A 19,949-nucleotide genomic window follows, 5' to 3' on the forward strand; every position below is an offset into this window, starting at 1 on the left:
ACCCATCACTGAAAAGGTCAACTAAACACACTAGAAGAAAGAGCATTCCACAAAGCTTTGCAAAAATCAAAGGGCTCAAATTTGTTGACAAGTCAGTAACAGTTTAAAAGTAATATGTATTCTATGTATAAATCTGAGCATTCTAACTTGGCTCTTCTCAAAGGTCAATTCCAATAAACTCAGGATGGAAAATGCCAATCACATCCAGAGAGAGAACCACGGAAACTGAATGTGGATCAAAGCATAGTATTTTCACTTTTTTGTTTGTTCATTTGTTTTTTTTTTCTCATGTATTTTTTTTTCTTTTGGCCTGATATTTCTCACACAACATGACAAATATGGAAATATGTTTAAAAGAATTGCACATGTTTAACCTATATCAGATTGCTTACTGTCTTGGGGAAGAGGAAAATAAAGCAGGAAGAGAGAAAAATTTAGAACACGAACTTTTACAGAAATGAATGTTGAAAATTATCTTTACATGTACTTGGAAAAATAAAATAGTATTGAAAAAAATCTGGCCATTATGAATACTTGAATATGGTCAGTGGGAGAGGAGTAACTAACATTGCACTTTATCAGGATTGCAAATAAGTAGAAATATAATTGTTATGTAGAAAATAAATCTCTTTAAAATTGGCACCATAAACAAATAATGTTGCTAAATTATAACTAAACCCCACCAAAATATCACAGAATTCAATTTTATGATCATTGAGCAAATTGCCCAAGAAATAATGGTTTTATTTATTTAACCAATTTAAATGGTTGGTGACAGTGTTCAAATGACTATTTTCCAGCCCCCACCTTTCTCTTTAACTTTATTCCTACATATTGAAAGACATCTCAAATTCATCTTGTCCAAAGTAAAGTTAATCATCATCCCTTAAATCTTCCTTTCTTCCAATTCAATTCAATTGAATCAATGTTTATTCTGTATTTACTATGTGCAAAGTATTGTGCTAGTCAGTATTTGAAGATAAAAATAAATGGGTTCTCTCTTTAAGGAGTGTGCTATAGAGATAGAAAACAAACACACAAATGAGTATTGTATAAAGAAAATTGAGATGAGATGCACCATTCTACTGAAGGGACTCCCCATTTCCTGAATTGGGTGTATAATCTAGAAGACACCCTAGAGTCTTCCAGAAACACTTCCTCATGCTCTGAATCCAACCATGATTGCCAAGTCTTGTTCATTTAATTTTCAATTATGTTTTGGATCCACAATTTTCTTTCCACCAGCCTGACCATAACTTCACATCAGACTCATATATTACTGCACTAAGCAGTCTTTAATTAGTCTAATTAGTCTCCTTGTTTCCAGTTTCTTCCATTATCAAGCCATCCTTCATACAGCTGCCCAAATAATCTTCCTGTGGAATAGATCTGAACACATCACTTCCCTGCCTCAAATAACTGCAGCAGCAGTAGCAACAACAACAACAAATTATAATAGTTTTCTATTGTTTCTAGCATAAACTTCTCATTCTGGTATTAGAAACTCTCCCTTAACTGGCTCTCGAATGTTGATTTATTTTTTTCTCTTCCATATATTCTCTGTTTCTGCTAAATTGGACTACCAGCTATTCTTTGAACTTGGCATTGGAACTCCACAGAAACTGCCCATTCAATTTGGATTGTATTCCTTCCTCTGCTTCTTCCTTACTTACTGTCAAGACTTCATTCAGTTACTTCCGCCTAGATGGCAGCTGATTTCATACTCTGAAACTTCTTAAAGTAATTTGTGTTTTTGTATTTACTTCTCTTAGGACATTTTCTAAGTCTTAACACCACCACTTACAGTGGAGCAAAAAAATCCTTAGCAATTAGGGACTATTTAATTTCAATTTTATCAGTGTACACTATCATAGAAATATACATAGGCAGTATTTATGAATATTTGTTGAATTGAATTAAGTTGCCATACTTTATAACAGTCTTTTACTGGAATCCAGCAGTGACATTACCTCGGGGTATACTTGTACTCAGAGTGGCTTGTGAAAAAAACTAGCTGGTCTTCAAACAGCTAAATTCAGAGCAAACCCAGTCAGAAACCTAGGACTAATTTTTCCAATTTATTGAGTTATGAGCATCAATTTTTCCTATATTCAGAAAAATGGGGTTTATCAAAAATCAATCTGTAAAAACATTCAGAAGTGTGTTGGACAGAACCATGCCCAAGTTTATCAAAACACTGACAAACATTCTTTAGAAAGCTGAAGACCTCAGTACTGTGCTTCCTATCATTCAACACTTCTCTTTCTTTTGAGAAAGTGTGCAGGATTTGTAATTAGGGGACTTGAGTTTGAATTTGACCTACACTTTTTTTTCTTCTGTAAAATAAGTGAGTTGAACTAGGGGTTTTTAAGGTTCTTAATTATAAACCTTTGATTCTGTGATCCTGACCACACTGGACTTAACCACGCCATCAGGCAGCATACCAAGCCTGCAAAATAAGGTTATATCTTGGGGCAGATGTACTTATGACTCTTTCCAACCACAAGCTCCCATCAAACCAAATAAAGAAGAAGTAGAGAAAACATTTAGGGGAAAATAAATTTCTTATGAATACATTTTTTCCTAGTCACTACTTGATTTCATTCTTCAAACAATAAAGAAATTAATTTCTTATCTGCTAAATCTATAAGAAAGGAATCAAAAGAAGGAAGGTTGGGAAAAGCCACTTGTTTGTTACATGTTGATTAATGAATTGACTGAACTAAGAGTGATACTTGTGACTGCTATCTCATCAGGAGTGCTAGTGCATTACAAAATGTTTGGATTATTCTTTGCAGGGGTGGGGATATTAACCTTTGAAAATGTTTTGTAAGCCCTGGAAGTGATTGGCTTTTACTAATACATCAGCAGAAAAGCTAGAAAGAGTACAGAGAGAGAGAGTATTTTAAGCAAATGAAAAAAGGGTTGTGGTCTCTGAGCACCACAGATAATCCTTGTTCTGGTTGGCTTCACTGTCCGGTCCCACTGGGTCAAGATGGCATTTCTGGCTCCATCCCACTTCCCTGGTCCAGTCAGACGAAACTGGTAAGGGCTGCAGGGGCCAAAGTAAACTTCCACCGCCAGTTTGGGGTCTGTTAGAAAAAGCCACAATATGTTGGGCTTTGTTCCTATAAAGGAAGCAATTTCATCCATGTATGTGATGTAATCAGTCTGTAAAGTCTGACTCTGGCCAAACCTAGAAAAAGAAAAGAACATTAGGCTAGACTTTGAGATGGTATCCAAAAGCACAACTTAACCATCTGCCAAATAAAGTAAGGCAGCTAGATGGGACACTGAACTAAGAAGCACTGGGCCTGAAATCAGGAAGATCTGAATTCAAATCCATCCTTAGATGCTAGTTGTGTGAGCCTGACATTTAATATTTGTAATATTAGATAAGTAGATAATATTTGTAAAGTGTTTAGCATATTCCTGGCATATAGTAGGCACTATGTAAAATTAGCTTTTATTTATATTAATAAACCTTTAAAAACCCATAATTGGAGTTGGGAGGCTAAGGTTCTAATTCCCACTGTTACTTACAAACAATGGGAATATGGGTAAGTCAAATAATAATCTGAACCTAGTTTTTCCTCATCTCTAAAACAGCCATAACTATACTGGTCCTTCCTCAGAAAATTGGGACTTAGAAGGAACCTCAGAGATCAACTAGTTCAGACCTTCGTTTTGGAGATGAGGCAACTGGAATACTGAAAGACTGTGACTTGTCCAAGTTCACTTAGCAAGTACATACCTAAGCTGGGAGGACTCCAAGTCCAGTATAATGTTTTCTGTTCTATCTCTCTACCTTGTGAAGGAAATGCCTTGTAAACCACAAAGTGCACTTGTAAAATGATTGACTTAAATCATATGATATCTAAGATTATTCTCAATTCTCCAATTCTGTGATTCTTTTCCTTCCTCCAGGATAAAGTCCTGTAATTAAAAATTCTTCAAAATGAATCTCACTTTCTCAGTTAATTTCTCCCTTTGTGGACTCAGGATTCCTTTGGTGGAAAGTTTAGTTGACAGAATGAACTGTGTGCACCAGAAAGATCAAAGAAGAAAATATAGTTGGTAGTGTCTGACTCCAATTTTGATGTCTTCTAGTATCTAGAATCTTGCCCCTTGCATCTGAGGTTGTTAGGTGGTACTGTGGAGTCAGGAAACCCTAAGTTTAAATCTTGCTTCACTAGCCTTTTCCTCATTAGCTATGTAACCTTTCCCAAGTGACTTAATTGCTACCAGTCTCAGTTTCTTTCTTTAAAAACAAGGGGAATTTTATTTTTAACTCATCTTTTTTTTTAATTTCCCCACTTGATATGTAAAGATACTTTTCAGCATTTGCTTTTATAAGATTTTAAATTCCAGATTTTTTCCTCTACTTTTCTTTCCTTCCCCAAAAGGACAAACAATATGATGTAAGTTTTACATATACAACCATATTGCACATATTTCCACCTTAATCATGTTGTGATAGAAGAATCAGAACAAAAGAGAAAAACCTTGGGTCTGTTTATTCATTTACAAAATACTACTAATAATAGTACTTATCTTATGGGTGGTTATAAGGCTCAAACGAGATCATGTATAAATTGCTTTCCAAAACTTAAAGCACTACATAAATGCTAGCAATTAAAAACATTACCATGAATAGGGCTTGTGATTAAAAATATTCTTCAGAAGAAGAGTTCATTTTTTAAGGTCATCATTTGTTGTTGTTCTTTGCTTTTTAAAAGTTAACCAGGGACTTCCCCATCCAAGGTACCAGCTCCCAGATAAATTTATTTACACTTTCCTACTAGCTCAGCATAGCTTTTGCTGTTTTGCTGTTGACAAATTCAAGTGTATGTTGATAATCAGTAAGCTAATGATATTTTGAGAGGATGAGTAAATGACTGATCCTAATTTGTTCCAACCACTGCTGAGTAAGTAATTTGGAAGAGTACTAGCTTTGGAGGCAAAAATTCTATTCAAATGCCAACTTCTTAATTTGCCAATTGTGTGACTAAGGGCAAGGCCCTCCCTTCACTTCTAAGTGATCTCTTACTCATCTTATTCATCTAGTTGTGATCTATTAATTATTCTTTTAAAACCTTTCTAAAACATCACACTGAAAGGTCACTCATTTTCCAGAAGCATTAACATGAAAAAAAAAATCCTTTAAATGTGGAGTGTCAAGTCACAAAGTTAGTTCCTAGTGATCCCTATGTAAAACTTACTCATGGCAATCAATATGTAGATCTGCAGGGCTAGGTGGAGCAAGGTAGCATTCTGGAATTGATCCCAGATGACCTAGTTTGAATTCTGGCTCTCCTATTTTACTAGCCAAGTAAAGCAAAATTCACTCAATATCTCTGGTTCTCAGTTTTTGTCATCTGTAAAAGGAGGGAGTTCTTTCAATTCTTTATCTCTGATCTTATGATTTTGGACATAGAATCTTCTTAGTAACCTGCGGAAATAAATTGTCACTCTCCATAATACCTGGGTGCCTTTTATTCTGTTCTTGTGTGTAGACAAAGGTTAACTTCAGGAATTATTTCCTTAATATATGCATTCACCTACCACTTGAGTTTTTTCCCCATTTTCTCGTCAATGTCATCCATCATTTCACTGAAAGAAGGCAGAGCGCAAGAACCTAGATGGTAATGGAGAAAAAAATGTTCATAAATGATGCCCCCTAAATGAGAATTAGATAAGGGTCTCTGGTTAAATTGTGGTTTTCCTTTTGCTATACTTTGACTATGACATATGGATAAGGTCTACTCAGTCCTACCCTGGTGGCAAAAGCAAATGGTAACCTATAGCAATCTGCATCTGAAACAATGCTTGAAAATCACTCTACTTGTATGTATACATTCACTATTGCTAGCTGTTGCCCCAGGATGTGCCATAATCAGACTTCTTAACACAATACCCTGTGTTTCACAAGCTATACGTGGGTTAAAGATTGGATCTCATCCCCGCTCTTCCATTGGTTTTCCATGTCACCAAATACTTAGGACTTCTCTGGTTCTATTTGGAGAATGACAAAGGATCTTTCATGTTCCCAAACTATTCATTACAGAATTTTTTCAAATAATAATTTTTTGATGCATTTAATAACATCTGATTTTCATACAATTTTCTGGAACATAATCCAATTCTGTAATTATTATATACATACATATGTGTATATATACATATACATTTTCTATATCTATGTCTCTATCTATATATTTTGTTTATATATATATATATATATATGTATATATCATGTACACATTTTTAAAATTGCATATGGAAGTAATTTCCTTGTGAAGGAACTCCCTCCTATGAAGAAATTTATTTTGTTATTGAAGTTCAGCAACTTGACTCTAACTTCTGAAATCTTAGCAATTTGACTGAAACACCAAGAAAATGACTTGTCCATAGTTACATAGCATATACAAAAATGTATCTGGATATGTGTATATATTTATATAGATACACGTACTGCATGATACTATACCTATTTATATATACATATACACATCTATGTGTATAAATACACATGTAATTTATATATTTATATGTATATATTAAACTGTAAAAAAATATACCCATGACATTCTTTCAAGTTTAATCTTCATTATTAACATTTCCTTCAACAATATTTAAAATCTAGAAATCATATCTTTAACTCTATCTACCTAGTTGCTATCTAATCTATCTCAGAAGCAGGATCTGAATCTCACTATTTCTCAACTCTGGTCATCTTTCTCTTCCTTCTCATCCCTTTTCCATTAGAACTTGTACTATGCCCCTGATATCCTGAACTCTGATAGATGAGCCTTTGCTTTATCTTCCTTAAACCTAGATTTCTACTTCACTTCCCACCCATTTCTGAACCCTGTTGTAGAACATGTATACCCCACACTTCTTTTTTAGTTTTCCTTTATGTGCTACCTTTCCCCTTTAGAATTACAGATTTCTTGATTACAGGACTGACTTGCTAGTTGTATTTGTATCCCAGCTCTTATCAAAGTGCTTGGCTCCTAATAAACAATAAATGCTTTATCATTCATTCATCATTTATTCCTAAATATAATGTCAATCCTCTCTTTAAATGTATCTCTTTTCTTATGCTAAATTTTTATGGACTCTACAGAGTTAAAAATAAAAGTTAAATAAAGAAATGAACACAAAGCAAGTCACTCTCAGGTCTTAGTATCCTCATCTTGAAAATGAAGGAAGTGTCTTCCATAGATGATATCTGAGAGCAAGAACATGGAGGAACAGGTTTGTACGGGCTCTTCAGAACCAGTTTAAAATTTTCAGTGTAAGCACTTATATCTTCCCCACCCTACCTATATTCTTAATACTTAACTTCTTAATCCTTCCTAAAATTAAATCACTCACTAATTAAATTAATTCAGAAATTAAACTTCAGAAACATTATACATAGGGTTTTGGTTGTTTTGTTGATTATCTAGTTTTAAATGACAAAGAAAGTGTTAATAATGAAGTTTTAATTTAAAGGTGTGTCACAGGCTTATTTTGGGGGTGGGAAGATTGTTAAATGTTAAATGTTAAAACCAGCATATTTCTGGCTTAAGGTCTTTTCAGCTGAAATATTTTATGATTCTGTAGTAGGAAGTAAGGTATGTCAAGATGATCCAAGTCTTTTGAATTCTCAAATAAAATAGACTTGATTATTAATATTATATCTGATATAATATTAATTATGATATTAACCATATTGTATAATTCTATAATGATTATTCTATATTCTCTAGAATATATTCTATAGTGTTTCATGTAGCATTATAGAATATAGAATCATATTATCATTATTAATTATATGACATTATAGATTATAGAATATTTTAATATTCTTAGAATGACATCAGTCAATTTATTTAAGACACCCTTCACTCATTCAGATCTTATTTTCTTTATTTATTCTCATAGAGCCAACCATGTAGCTCCTGAAGGAACAAGGAAATAGCTTACTAACAGAGGTAGGGTGAAGTTGAAAATTAGATAGATAAAACTAGTGTTTTAAGAGCAACATTCTTCTGACACTAACTGATTTTTACTTCAGGATTCATACACACACATTTGTGTATATACATAGACACAGTTATATACATGCATATGCATATGTGATTTTGTATATATGTACACGTGCTCTTGTGGTCTACCTCCAACTTTTTTTGTGAGTCCTTGACATGGAAGCCTACCTGCAATGACCTTTGCAGCCCAGCGCGCTTGTAGGTCAGTTGTGGGGATGGCAGCACCGAGGGACTGGACAAGTCCAATCACAGCCATGGTTGGCTTCTCAAGGGGAGGAGGGAAGATGCCTTTATACAGTGTCACTTCATTGTTTCTGCTTTTGATGATTGAGTCATCAAGGAAAGGATAAGCATAGCCATAGCCAGTTGCAAAGATGACCAAGTCAATGGGTCCAAACTCTGTCCCATCCTGAAACACCACGGATGTCTCTGTAAATTCCCTTATATCAGGCTTGATGGATATTGCCCCACAGATGATGCGGGCTGGAAGCTCATCATTGAACACAGGCTCTTTTCTCAAGCTCCTGCAGAGAAAGGATAAACAAGTGTCCCAGGAATGATAATCTTCCTTTACTTAGGCACCTTATAAAAGTCTTTCAATAATGCAGCTGAATTTTAGAGGGCAAAAAGGAACATTTGGGCTTATAATGATAATGATAATGTTGATAAACATTAATATGGTACCTCCTATGCACCAAGCACTGTACTAAGAATTTACTTTTTATCTCATTTGATCCTTATTTGATTCTGCTTTTATTACTCATAAAAATCCACAATTCTATTCTCTGTGCTGCTTATATAGGACATTTGTCCAGCTTTTCACCAAATAAATGAGAATAAATAGGGACTGCTGTCATGAAAGTACCTTGAAACCTAAAATAATGCTGGCAACTGTAAGGTAACTTCAGCAGCATCCTTACTGATTTGAAGAGAGGGGGTTAGTATATGGTGACTTTAGATTTATTTTCTACAGTTTAATTATAAAACTTGTAATTTTAAATAGCATTTTATTTTTCCCCAATTACATATAAAAATAATTTTGATATTCATTTTGAAATTCTCTCATTTTGTCTTCTCACTCTCATCCCTAAGATAGTAAAGCAATCTGATATAGGTTACATATGTAGAATCAGCTATCATTTTTTTTTAATGCTGCAATTTCACATGCTAAAATCTTCATGACTAACAATAATAACAAAAATAATATCTAGTATTTATATGGTTATTTAAGGTTTGCAAAATACTTCCCAAATATTATCTCATTTTATCCTAACAACAACCCTGTCTGACGTGCCCAAGGACAATAACAATAAAAACAACAACATTTATTTATATGGCACTTACCATGTGTCAAGAACTGGTGTCAAGTGCTTTATAATTATTATCTCATTTGATCCTCACAACAACCCTGAAAGGCAGGTGCTATTTTTGTCTCCATTTTACAGAGATTAAGTGACTTGCCAAAGGCCTTCAGCTAGTAAATGTCTGAGACTAGATTTGAACTCAAGTTTTCCTGGTTCCAAGTCCAGAATTCTAACCACTTAGCCAGGATAGGAAGGAACATGAAACTCGAGTCAGATGAACCTGGAAGCCAGGATATCACATTTAGCTTCCTCAATATTCCACTTTAGCTTGTTTTTTTTTAGGGAATTCTTCCTTCTTCCTTCCTTCTTCCTCAGAATCCCAAGTCAAGTGAAGCTTTTCAAATCATGGAATTTCTCTTTGTATCTCAGTAGCTGGGTGACATGGTAGATAGAGTTTTAATTTAGAGCTCAGGAAGATCTGAGATAAAATTCAGCCTCAGATACTTCCTAGCTGTGTGATCCTGAATAAATCAATTAACTAACTGCTGTTTGCCCAGTTTCTTCAACTGTAAAAATGGGGATAATAAAAGTACTTGCCTTCCATTGTGGTTATAAGGATTGAATGAGATAATGTTTGTAAAACAAAACAGTACCTGGCACACATAGTAGGTGATTAATAAAAACTTGTTCCCTTTTTCTTCATCCCTACTTTCATAATTTCAAAATATAAATTTCTTTCACCTTTACAAATAATGCAATCCATTTCTTATACTTTAGAAGACGGCAAACAGTAGCTTGCAATAACTTTTTGCTTTTTTTATGGTGGAAGTAGGGCAATGTGAAAAGATAGTAAAAAGTAATTTGTGAAAATTTTGATAGTATAATGTAGAGATGGTGAGCTGGCTGCTGGGTCACCTACTGGTTATGTGACTCTGGGTATGTCTCCTGAAATTTCAGTACTCTAGGCTACTTTCTACCATTATAACTTTAACCATTTCTAGCATTCTAACTCTAATAGTGTAGAGAATACACTGATCCCCATTCATAGGGGGAACTCTTTAAACTAATGAAATATCTGCTAAAATTCCTATTTCAATGAGAAAGGAAATGTAGGAATTTTTAATGCTGAATTTTCAGAACCAGAACTGACTGCCCACAAGCCTGTTCAAAGAGGCAGTTTGTTTATTACAATTATTCTTGGGTATATAAATTGCACAAAGTCTTCAGAACTTAACTATATGAGAAAAACCCAGGCTGTTTAAGCTGTTTGGAGAAAAATAAAATGAAATGGTAAATGATCTGCGATTATATTAACTTGATGTACTCTTTAGCAGAATACCCTCTCTGAGTTTGTATATGACTTAAGAAGATAAATCAAGTTAATAAGAATTTTAACAGTATTTTTTATATTCCAGACACTGTGTTGATAAGTCCTAAGGAGTTGCTTAATCAGAGAGAGGTTAAAAGATTTCTTAGATCACATAGTTAATAATGTCAAAAGCAATATTTTTGAACCTAGGTCAATAAAAAATGAAAAAACATTGACATGTACCAGCCACTATTCTAAATGCTGGGACTGCAAAGAAAGAAAGAAAAACGATGGTCTCTACTATCAAATTGTGCATAGTCTTTGACTTAGGAATAGCACTACTAGGTCTATATCCCAAAGAGATCATAAAAAGGGAAAACCACTCACTTTTCACAAAATATTTAGAGTAGCTCTCTTTGTGATGGAAAAGATTTGGAAATTAAGGGGATGCCCATCGATTGGGAAATGGCTCAACAAGTTGTGTTATATGAGTGTAATGGAACACTATTGTGCTATAAGAAATGATGAATAAGTAGATTTCAGAGAGAAATGAACTGACTTTGAGTGAAGTGAGCAGAACTACTAGCAAATAATATTGTATGATGATCAACTTTGATAGAGTTAGTTCTTCTCAGCAATGCAATGATAAAAGACAATTGCAAAAGACCTGTGATGAAAAATGATATCCACAACCAGAGAAAGAACAATAAAGTCTGAATACAGATAAAAGCATACTATTTTCACTTTTTTATTTTTTTCTTTCTCATGGTTTTTCCCTTGTGTTTTCAATCTTCTTTCACAACATGACTAATGTGGAAATATGTTTGATATGATTGTACAAGTACAACCTATATCAGATTTCTTGCCATCTTGGGAAAGAGAGAGTAAAGGGGGGGGGGGATATGGAACTCAAAATCTTATAAAAGATTGTAAACTATCTTTATATATAATTGCTCTTAAGGAGCTTACATTCTAATGAGGGAGATAAAAGGTAAGCAACTACATAAAAATAATATCTATCTATCTACCTATCTGACAAAATAAAAGTAATCTCAGAGGGAAGGTGCTAAGATTAAGGCAAACTAAAAGAAAGATTTCTTGTAGAAAGTGGGGTATTAGCTGAAAGATGAAGAAAGACAGGAAAATCAGAGCAAAGAAATAAGGAAAGAGAAAATTTCATGGGAAATAGCCAGTGAAAATCCCCAGAATACCTCCCTTTTAAAACCTAACACTATGCCACTACTTTCTCATGAAATAAAAAACAAAATGATAAAAGAAAAGAAAATAATTATTGGCTCTAAAGATAGAATAATTGCCAAAGCGAGGGAAAGCATTATTTAAGAGTGTCATACTTTCTTATTTTAAAGAAGGAATAAAATGATTTTTTCTCTGAAAAGTTAAACGTTTTTTTCTCAATAGATATATAGTCAAAAATGTAAACAATTTTCAAAATAACTACAAAGAGTAAATGACCATTTAAAAATATGTTCCAAATCACTAATAATAAGAGAATATAAATTAAAACAATCTTGAGTTTTTACATTGCATTCTGAAAATTGTCAAAGAGAATTTCCCTCTCCACTCCTCCAAAATAGGAAAAATCAACTTTGAAGGAAAATGAAAACATCGTCAGTGAAACTATGAATTGCTCAAGAAAGTCAGACAAAAACAAATGTCCAATATATATTATAATACAGATAGCAACATTCTTTGTGGTAGCAAACAAATTTGGTGTCTATAGATTGAATGGTATGTATGGGTTATTTATGCCCCTGGGCTTGTACAATATTGTGCTAAATTACCAATCTAATCCTCAAATTAATTAATTAATGATCTCATTAGCTTGAATCAGATATAGGAGTAAACAGAGAATTGTAATCATAAATCATCCCCTCATTTTTTAAATTATATATCATACCCATTGGAAGGTGTCAGGCCATAGTTCTCATGTTTAAATCTTGAGTTCATCCTCTTAACATATAACCAATCTGAGACAAAGTTAGGAAGACAATTCCAGAGAAAGTTTCGGAAACGTGTTATATACACCATATCCCAAGGGTAGCCATCTTCCCAAACACGACTCATTATCCAAGAACCACTTCGGGTGCTAATAAAGACCTGGAGCAGGAGACAGGGAGGGAAAAAAAGAAAAGGTGATATGTTTTAAGGATTAATCTGTGTAGAATAGAAAGAGAACATTACATATATCCTGCACAATCTCCATGCATTCCATTCCAGAAACTTGGATAGAATCTGTCTTGGAAACTCTGGGAATTATCAGGAGAAAGGAATTGCCAAAACCAAGTAAGAGAATATCTAACTTCTTTCAGTCATGAAAGTTCACTAGCTAGTATTGGGGACTCAATAAATACTTAGTGAATTGGATTCATTAATGGATTTTTAAACAATGAATAGAATTGGGTTAGACTAAAATATGAGGGGTATGATATACAATACACAAAGTTTTAGATGGGCTGAGTTTTGAGGGATACTATTATGTTCCCCTACAGAGAAATTTGCCTGGATTTGAAAAAAGAGCAGTAGTATAAAATGGGACAACTACTAAATGGATAGAGGGTAAGGTAGAAAAGGGAGACAATGGGTGAAGAGATCTGAGTTCTAGTATGGGATTCTCTGGGACAACTTGAGTGATTGTAGACAAGTCAGTTTGTAGAATGAAGGGACTGGGCTAATATCAATAGCATGTAAGGCTTTTGGAGACATCCTCGCAATCATTCTGAACATTTCATATATTATGATTTCGCTTGATTTTTTAGTAGACGTATGATTTAATTGGTAAATTCCCCCTACTGATGCAGACTAATATCCATTTTGCCATTCATACTCTTAGTTGGCAAACAAATAGAGTGTTTGTGTGACTATCCAAGAAGAAAAGGTTAGAAAGTAACAGAAGTGGGTCAATTAATAGCAATATATTTTTATATTTAGATAATTGTTTTAATATTTACAGGTTTTATACATAATCTCATTCAAATCCCACAACTCCATGAAACATGGGATAAAGTAGTTATTACACCTATTTTAAAGATTAGAAAACTAAGTACAAATTAGTAAATGATTTAAATATAAAGAGTTACATAATAAAGACATTAGAGAAACACGAGAGAAATTACTTGCCAGATCTATGAATTAGGGAAGAATTAATGCACAAACAAGTAATAGGTTCACAGGAAGTAAAATGGACACTTTTGATTACATAAAGTCATTTTTGTATAAACAAAATCAATTAAACCTCAAATTAGGTGATTTTCTAGCATTTTTTGTTGCTTTTGTTGGGTCATTTTAGTCATGTCTGATTCTCCATGATCCCATTTGGGATTTTCTGAACAAAAATACAGGAATAGTTTGCCATTTCTTTCTCCAGCTCATTTCATGGGGCTAAATGACTTGCACAGGATCACACAACTACTATGTGTCTGAGATTGGATTTGAATTCAGGTCTTCCTGATTCCCAGGCTGATGCTCCAGCTTATTAATATCCTTAAAATAAAGGACCCAGCAAAACTTAAATTGAGTTGCCATATGTGCCCCAAAGTTAAGCCTCTGATTTTCGCCTAAATGTGCTAATCTTGTTTTCATGATGAATCTTCTCTTCTCCTATCCATTCCTCTATTCATTAGAAATTCCTTGAGGATATGAACCATGATTTAGATGTCTTTCTTTGTATTTTTTTAGCCAGACTTATTTGCTGCCTTGTATGTAATCACTGTCAGGAAATATGTGTTAAATGGCTAAGGGTTTGTAAATTTCCAAAAAGCATTGTGGTATAGTAGAGAATGTGTTGGACATGAAGCCAGGAGAAAACTGTGTTTTCCTGTGAAACTTATTCCCCTAAAGATAGGAGTAATAATGCCCATAATATTTGTTTATCTCAGAATTATTGTAAAAGATCAAATGAAGAAATCTATGCACAATGCTTTACAATCTGAAAACACTGCTTAAATGATAAATATCTAGGACTTAGCTTGATACCTTGAATGTAGCAGTAGATACTTAATAAAATATAAAACAGTTCTTATTACTAAATGTTCCTTTCTTCTAAAAAATGATGATCAGTCTACCCCACTTAAATATGAATTCTTTCAGGCATTCTTTGATTACGCATTTTAGGGGAGACACAAAGATAAATAGTCTGTAATACACTATCAGAGTTTACAACTTAATCAGGGTGATATGCAGAAATTTAGAATAAGTGGTCATGATAATTTGTAAAAAGTTGAAATCTGGAGAAAATTGAAGTTGAGCTAGAAAAAGTAACCAGCTTGGTTGTGCAGTGGACAGAGTGCTGGATTTGGAGTAAGGAAATCTTATCTTCATGAGTTCAAATTCAACCTCAGACATTTAATAGCTGTTTTATCCTGTTTGCCTTATTTCTCATCTGTAAAATGAGCTGGAAAGGAAAATGGCAAATTGCTCCAATATTTCTACCAAGAAAAGCCCAAATGGGGGTCACAGAAAGTTGAACATAACTGAAAAACCACTGAACTAGTGAAGAGAACCCCATGGAAAAGGTATCATTTGACTTAGACCTTCAATTTCAACAGCATGTGAGGCTTTCAAATATGTGAATCTTCAGGAAAATTCCCTGCAGAATCCATTTGCTTATTGGCGTGTATCACTTGACCTAACTTTCCCATAAAAAATTTATTAGGTTGTCAAAGATCAGAAAAGTTAATGGAATTCTTTCTGGGTGACAGGGAATACTCTGTCCTTAATCTCTAGTAATGCATTGGTTAGATTAGAAAGAGTTTAAATTCTTTTCTCAAAGCTTTTTTGTTTCTATACCTGTGATGCCGTGTGACTGAGCTCAACAGCAATATCTGATGCAGAATTTCCTAGGCCAATCACAAGAACTTTCTTCCCCTTGAAACCTTCTGGACCCTTATATTCCCGACTGTGGATATAGTTGCCTTGAAACTTTTCTAGTCCTGTGAAGAGAATGTGAAGCATATTGAATTCCTAGACATTTTCAAAACAGTTTCCTGATTGTCTCCACAACCTCCTGCCATTGGTTTCAGCCTCATTTCCTGCTTTTAAATTTTTCATATATCTTTTTTTTTCCTCCTTTATTTGCCCATCTTTGATGAATTGTAAGATTTTTGAAGGCATGACTTCGCTTCTGTTGTTTGTATTTTTTATCTCTAATGCTTAGCCCAACATCTGACTCATAGTAAGTCTTAATAACTGCTTTTTTCATTCATTTACTTGCCAAAGGCATTATAGAGAAATTAAACTATTTTTGGTTGTACATTTGCCTTTAACTTCTAGTTGTCCCCCAAAAAAATGTTTAAGTCACATCAGTTTTTTTCACTTTTTGTTTGATTTTTCTTGCACAACATGACAAATATAGAAATGTGATTAAAATAATTATACTTATTTAATCTACATCAGATTGCTTACTATCTTGGGAAAGATGAGGTAAGGAAGGTAGGGAGAAAAATTTGTAACATAAAGTCTTACAAAAATGGATGTTGGAAAACATATATATTTGGAAAAATAAAATACATTTTTAAAAAATCACACCAAGATGTTTTTGCAGCTTGTGGTTTTTGAAAGAGAAGTGAAAAAGATGTTTGTCAAATAGTCACTAGAAATTGCAAATTTCTCTAAGTGCTTTCATGATTTCAAATTCTAAATCAAATCTGAAAATAATATTTTAATCTTTTTGTTTGGTCATGTGAGTTATGTAAGGCATGAGGGAGAAAAAAATCTTTACTTACTACCTACCAATTAATCAGCCAACTAATCAATCAATAAGCATTTCTCAATGTACATTACTACTGGGTTCCATGCACTGCATTGGGAGATACAAAGACAAAATAAAAACATTCTTACCCTGAAAGGAACTTGGATTCTAACTTGTCCTAGAGTGATAGAACAGAGGGAAAAATAGAAATACAAAAAAATCCACCAATCATCACCTCATAGAGATCCTTTGTGGAAAATATGAAGGAATATTATTGCCAAATTTTGAAAACCCCAGATCGAAAAAGAAAATTTTGCAAGAAACAAGAAAAAAGCAATTAAATAAGCAGAGTTACAATTAGAATTGTACAGGACTTATCAGAAGCTACAATAAAAGACCATCCATCTTGGAATCTACCAACAATCAAAAGAATTAGGCCCGTGGCCAAAAATATCATATCCAGCAGAATTATCCATAATATTCAATGAGAAAAAAATGGACATTCAATGAATTTGCAGATTTTCAGGAATTTCTATCAACTAAACCTGAACTTAATAGAACATTTAACATATGTGTCAATATCAAAAATCAATTTCAAGGAACTCAACATGGGCAAATGGTTTATGTTTTGTTTGTTTTTTACATGGGAAAGGTATATTATATGTTTAAGATTTGTATCAACAATATGGTAGCTCAAAAGAAAGAATGGCAGTGTTAAGTTGAAAATAATAATTATATTATACAAATGAGGTGCAGAGGAAGAATAGACAAGTTTTGAAAACCTACTCACATTAGGAAAGAGTTTAATAGGCAACACTACATATATACCATGAAGGGTATTCTTATCAGAGAGGACAATAGGATATACATGTAAATGTTACAGAGTAATCACACAAGGCAAGAATCCTTCATAAATTCTGAAGCTTTAAATGGATCTTGGTACTTGTATTTTTGAGAGACAGCATTTCCTGCTAATTCTAAAAGAGACTGTGATTTGTATTTAGGGACAGGAAATCTCCCACCTGGAAGTTGTGGACTAGTCTGGACAAAGTTGAAGAGGCAGAAGGAACAGCAGCAGTAGCGATGACCATCAGGTCTCCCTGTAAAAATCTTGCAATATGTGTTTTGGGAGTTAGGACTGAGAATGGCAAGTTGAACTCAGCTAATCCTTGGCTTTATGGAACACAGAACTCCAAAGGAGCTAACTGTTCCTTTATGAACTAAGGCAGCTATCTAAAGGGAAGTTTCACTCTTTAATTCTTCCCCTCCTCATGTTTGTTGCTCATATGATTCCCTCACAATTCCTTTAAGTTGTTCTTTTAATCCAGTATTTTTCCTTTATATAAAACTATGCTCTGTGCTATCTACCTGCCTCTACTATTACTGGTCATACATGGGCACCACAGACACAAATATAAATCAGGGTATAAGTCACAAGGATCAGTTTGTTTCATTGTTCAAGATTAATTTTCATATGATAGTAAAATCTTGATGACTTAGAATGACTACAAAGACTGTTGATGACAGAGTGTTTTGATTAAGTTGGCTAATCCAGGTTTTTATTTTGTGGATAATATGGAGACTTGGTTTATATCTAAGAGACTGGAAGCCTTCTGTGAACTTCTGGACTGACTCTTAACCCTACATTACATACTATGAAAAACTGATAACCAGTCAATAAGCAATTATTAAGCACCTACTTTGTGCTAAGCACTGTGTTGGGTACTAGGGATCTAAAGACAAAAAGGAAGCTGTAGCTTTTGGTAGCTTGTATTTTATCTGGGAAGGCAATATGCAAACATAGGAATATACAAAATAAAAAGTCATATTTTTTTCACTAAGTGAAACCCAATATAGATGGACACCAGCAGTTGGGAGAATTAGAATACAAAAGGAGATTTACTGGGGTATAGGACCCATAGTCATACTAAAGACTCTGAACCCAAACTGGGGCACAAGGTGTGTGCCTTTGCCAAATTGTACTGGGTGCTCTGGATTCCCTTCTCTCTTATGCCCATTTTAAAATAAGCCAACCCTACACAATATCTATCCCCTTGTTACTATTCAGTAACATTAATGTAATGTAGCCAATTGTTCCATAATATTGTTAAAGCCTGTTATAATGTATATCACCTAGTAGACTACAAGAGACTGGCTAGATTGTTAAACAATATAATTTTGCAAGCAATCAAAAAAACAGGAAGAAGGAGACCTTCCTTGGGTATGCTCCAAAGAATATGTGGCCACTTTATCACCCTGTAACATGAAAGAAAAATAGCTCTGGCAATGCCTTTTATTCTTGCTTATGCACTTGAGCCATATTCTCTGGTAATATTGCTGACCCAACGTAGACATTCCTTCTGGATTATTTTTCCTATAGAATTTTGGCTGATCTATCCATATATATTTTCCTGTCTGTGAACCAAGTGACTCCACATGTATTTGCACAGTGGCTGGATGAGGTCAGGGGCACAATTTTGAGCCAAACTAACTGTTTAGCATGGACATTAGACTTGTAACCTTAACTTCATTATTCTCTAACTCCTGCATGAACAAATCCAAATGCATAGTGCAAGAACACAGGAGAGAACAGCTTTTTTTCCTCTCTCTTCCTTATCTCACTTCACTAAGTTGTTTTCCCAGATCATTTCTGTCTTCACCCCTTTCTTACATGACAAGGTGGTCCTTCTCACCAAGGCAAAGCCGGCTAAATGCCAAAGTAATCCCATTTCACCCCATCTTTTCTAATAGGTCATAACCTTATCATTCCCATTTTCACTAACATTCAATCTTTTCTTGTTTATTGCCTGCTTCCTTACTCTTATTAAAAAATGTCCTGTCTTCCCCCATCCTCAAAAAAATCCACTCACTGGGTCTGACCATCTCTAGTAGCTATAATCCTATAATTCTTCTCAATTTTGTGGCTAATGTACTTGAGAAGGCCTTCTAGAATACTTACCTCCAGTTCTTTTCCTATCACTTTTGTCTCAGTTCTCTAAAATCTGTCCTCTAATTCACCATTTAATTGAGACTTCCATTTTCAAGATGACCAGTGATCTCTGTAACCAAATCTGATGGCCTTTTCACAATTCTCACATATCTCTTGATCTTTTCAACCTTTGACACCATCAATCAATTTCTCTTTGACATTCTCTTTTCCTTAGATTTTCAAGATACTTTTCTCTCTTGACTTCTCCAGCCTTTCTGGTCCTTTCTTTATTGACTTAACTTTTCAAATGCTCCATTGCACAGAGCCATTAGTTAAGGGGAATTTGGAGGCTTTGCCTTAGGGCAAAATTAGCTTTTTCCTTCTTGGCCCAGGGATTTTCCTTCCCTCCTGACCACAGTAAAATGCATTGCCTTCAAAATGTACCACTTCCCTCCCCAAATTTGTAGCAGCATCTAATCCCAGGGTCCCCGTTCCTTCCTGTTTACACAAAGGAGAATGTTTTGTCCACTGTGGCACCCACCTAAACTGTTTTCATTCCAGATGAGAAAAAATTGCCTATTTTCATATCTGGGTCATCGTGAAGATTGTAATTACTACACAATAAAAGGCAGTGTGAAGTCCTACAGTAGGTAGAGAGATGACT

General features: G+C 34.2%; 1 protein-coding gene across 3 annotated transcripts in view; it reads right to left on the reverse strand.

The window, feature by feature from the left end:
• Positions 1–703: 703 nt before the first annotated feature.
• Positions 704–19,949, reverse strand: part of LOC111720384 (putative dimethylaniline monooxygenase [N-oxide-forming] 6) — a 72,579-nt gene continuing 53,333 nt past the window's right edge. For all 3 annotated transcript variants that reach the window (XM_031936873.1, XM_031936872.1, XM_031936874.1), the window contains 5 exons: positions 15,456–15,598; positions 12,568–12,767; positions 8,205–8,560; positions 5,566–5,638; positions 704–3,196 (listed from right to left, as the gene is read on the reverse strand). In XM_031936873.1, the coding sequence (XP_031792733.1) occupies positions 2,857–3,196; positions 5,566–5,638; positions 8,205–8,560; positions 12,568–12,767; positions 15,456–15,598 (1,112 nt within the window). In that variant the 3' untranslated portion in view covers positions 704–2,856. The remainder of the gene's footprint in view (positions 3,197–5,565; positions 5,639–8,204; positions 8,561–12,567; positions 12,768–15,455; positions 15,599–19,949) is intronic.

Source organism: Sarcophilus harrisii, chromosome 4, assembly GCF_902635505.1.
Source record: "Sarcophilus harrisii chromosome 4, mSarHar1.11, whole genome shotgun sequence".
NCBI lineage: Eukaryota > Metazoa > Chordata > Mammalia > Dasyuromorphia > Dasyuridae > Sarcophilus > Sarcophilus harrisii.